This window comes from Balaenoptera borealis (genome assembly GCF_965194805.1).
Source record: "Balaenoptera borealis genome assembly, chromosome: 6".
Classification (NCBI taxonomy): Eukaryota; Metazoa; Chordata; class Mammalia; order Artiodactyla; family Balaenopteridae; genus Balaenoptera; species Balaenoptera borealis.
Genome location: NC_138863.1, coordinates 72,565,276 through 72,568,491, shown reverse-complemented (window position 1 = coordinate 72,568,491; position 3,216 = coordinate 72,565,276). Strand labels below are relative to the sequence as shown.

The following is a 3,216-nucleotide window of genomic DNA, read 5'->3' as shown; positions in this document are numbered from 1 at the left end:
CAGTTTCAAACCAGTATTAAACTTGCAAAAATAAATGAGTTCTAAAATTCAATGATCACAAAACTGGAAAAACAGGTACACTTACATACATTTCTGGTAGCATTCTAAATATTTTTTTCTAGAAAACAATCTAATAACAAACCTAACAAGAACTATCAAAACTGTTCTTTTTAACATTCATAAAATATTCTGTTTGGTTAATTCTGCTTTGGGGAACACATGTCATGAAAATACCCCTAAGTAATGCTAACAACACAATGAAAGGAGTACCAAGATATCAGCACAATGCTATTAACAATATAAAGCTTTTCAAACATATACATACACCAAATAGTAGAAGAGTCAAATTGTAGCACAGAGCTACAATGGAATAAAGTTATTAACACTGAAAATTATGTAGACTAAGTCAATATTCAGAAATGTATATAACAGTCTTAAAAATAAAAAGCACAATATGGATTCACTGACTACAACTATGTAAAGTATGTATGTCTGTGTTCATTGACAAAGATTAGAAATTAATGTGAAATGATGTTAACTTTATAACCTTTAAATTCTTATTTCTGTAAGGCTGTTTAAATTCATGATAGACAAAATAAATATAATAGATCTCAACAGTGTATCTTAAAAAACAATATTTTAACTATACATTCTAGTAACTAAATACATATTTCACAAGTTTAAGTAAGGCTTGTCAAGCTTATTTCTTTTGTCTCTAATCTTATCCAAACCTGCTCCATCCAATTTTATTCATTAAGAAATATACAATGTTCAATAGTTCACCTCAGATCTAAGGAATTTTTAAAAAGAAAAAAAAAAGAGAAAGAACTTATGAGAAATAAAGTAATTTTGAAAAAGTTTCACATTTAAACAAACTTCTGTGAACTGTCTACATTATTTATTCATTTAGTACATAATATGCCCTGAAATTTAGAATAGCATCACATACCTGATGCGATGACAGGATCTTTCATAAGCTCCCTAGTTATTGGACATATAAATTCATCAGGAATTCCAGAGGAAAGGGTTTTTATCTTTGTCCTGAGCTCTTCAATTTTCCGCAGAACTTTACTACGCAGCCCTAGAGATTCTGAAAAGAAATTATTCTGTTAGGGCTGGAGAACTATTACTTGTAACCTTTATGCAAGTCTTCAGCAAACAAAGAGAAATTTCACCTACTACAACCAAAAATCTTCAGACATTCTGTTTTACCACATGGAACCTTTTCTTTATAAATTCTTTAATCAATATTTGTAGTATAGAATACTGTGTGATTAAAATAACTCAGCAAGAGAAAGTTTATTCTAAATAACTTTAGATTCTCAAAGTTCCTCAAGAATTTCAGATTGCCCAAATACTAATATACCACACAAAATCAGAAAAGGCTCATTATTATAGGTTAATTTATTTAGACAACAAAAAATTTCTTAAAAATCATTTTTAAAGATGTTCAATTTGATAATATAAAAATTGTCTTATATTTATAAACATTATGAAATTGGGTATATTATTTGCTGATTCTCATATGAAACACAATCTCAAATAAAGTTCATATGTTTGTCCAAGACTCTACACATACGTTTCATTCATTTGTATTACTTTTATCTTAAGTTTTTAAAATTATCTTAATTTTTAATTTCAGGAAGATTAATACAATTAAGTTTAGGAAGTTTAGTGTGATTATCTGTTTATATTTTTAGATAATCTAGCTGACAGTTCTATTTTAGGTGGAGGTGTTTGGGGGGTGTAGAGTGGGTAGGAAAAAAGAACTACATTTCAGAACACCTCAGAGTTCCCATAAAAAGCCAAATCAACTTTCTTTCTGATTGGAAGGTAATTCTCCATAGTGTTTATACACACCTTATGACACCTTTTGTCTAGCAATCTTTTCAAGGATGTCTGCAAACTTACTTGGAAGCTAGAGATAGCGTTTCCCTCCCAGTCTGAGGGCAGATTTGTTTCCTGACAGGTACAAAGATAATGTCTTCCTCTTGGACTAGTTTGCTAGCAGTCCCTTTATAAGATTGGTGGGGGGCGGGTGGTGGTTCATAAACTCAGGGTTCCTCAGCTATGACACCAACACAAATTGCCCCCACAAGACTAGGCGGAAAGGGCAACCAATTTAAATATGAAGCTCATGCTGCCTGCTGTGCCATGAGTAATAAACTGTTCAAATCTATTTGGACTCATTGACCATATCTATGGAAGTATGGCAAGTCAACCTAGCAGCTGCCTACATCTTAGGAACTGCTTTACTGCTTTCCTATGACTTACCTCCTATGTAACTCATTGAAACAAAACTGAGGATTTTTAAAACAATTTTTTAAAAGCACCACAACACGTTTATAATTAGACTAATTAGACACGTTAGTAATTACATAACTAACATAATTAAGTCATATCATTTAAGGGGAAAATTATACAACATGTAATAAGGATATAGAGGTATTTAATATTCTGAAAACAATATATATATATTACCTTGTCAAATATACATGTGTGCCAATATTTAGAATGTTTATTAATAAAGAATATAGAAACCCTATTTCAAGAAAAGGTTAAATTGTGTGTTACCCTTGTCTAATTTTAATGTCATTTAAGAACGCCCTCAGGCAAGCAGTTACCAAATGATATCCACAGAACTTGGCCAGAAGAAGACATCTCCTTTTGTGATCGGGGTTTGGCAGTGAGTGTTATTAAACTTAATTGCTCAGAAAGAAAAGACCCTGACCAGCTGAGGGCTAGTAAACCCTCAGTACGGGCAATGGGCAATATTTAGCTATATTTACTATAACTCTGAAAAGGCATCTGGCTATTAATAAGATGACAAATTAAATAGGCCATCTCCTCCTGTACCCTCTTTCCCACCCCTTCCCCAACCCTGGAAGTGCTACATAATTGAGAATTGATGGAGCCTGGACACAAATAACCATCAAAAATACAAAATTCCGAAAACCCTCAAGGAAACAGAAGTAACTAGGTTCCAGAGTAGGGGATGGGAAATAGCTTAAAGCAGAGATTTGTGTACATAAATGGAAGAAATACCTTTCTACTTGTAGCCTTCACTCTCCCCAACTTTGTCCTGTAAATATCATTGCTAAGGCAGCAACGCCAGCATGAGCTGGAGGCAGGGTAACAAGAGAGCGCTATGGCCTGGACTAACAATTACAGCCCACTGGGCTGGTCACTGAATCACCTCTGCAATGCCCTGAGACA

The 3,216-nt window shown here is 33.1% G+C and overlaps 1 protein-coding gene across 7 annotated transcripts in view; it reads right to left on the bottom strand.

Annotated features, from left to right (window-relative positions):
• Positions 1–3,216, bottom strand: part of WDSUB1 (WD repeat, sterile alpha motif and U-box domain containing 1) — a 72,944-nt gene that overhangs the window by 34,985 nt on the left and 34,743 nt on the right. For all 7 annotated transcript variants that reach the window (XM_082395342.1, XM_082395343.1, XM_082395347.1 and 4 more), the window contains one exon: positions 950–1,090. In XM_082395342.1, coding sequence (XP_082251468.1) covers positions 950–1,090 — 141 coding nt within the window. The remainder of the gene's footprint in view (positions 1–949; positions 1,091–3,216) is intronic.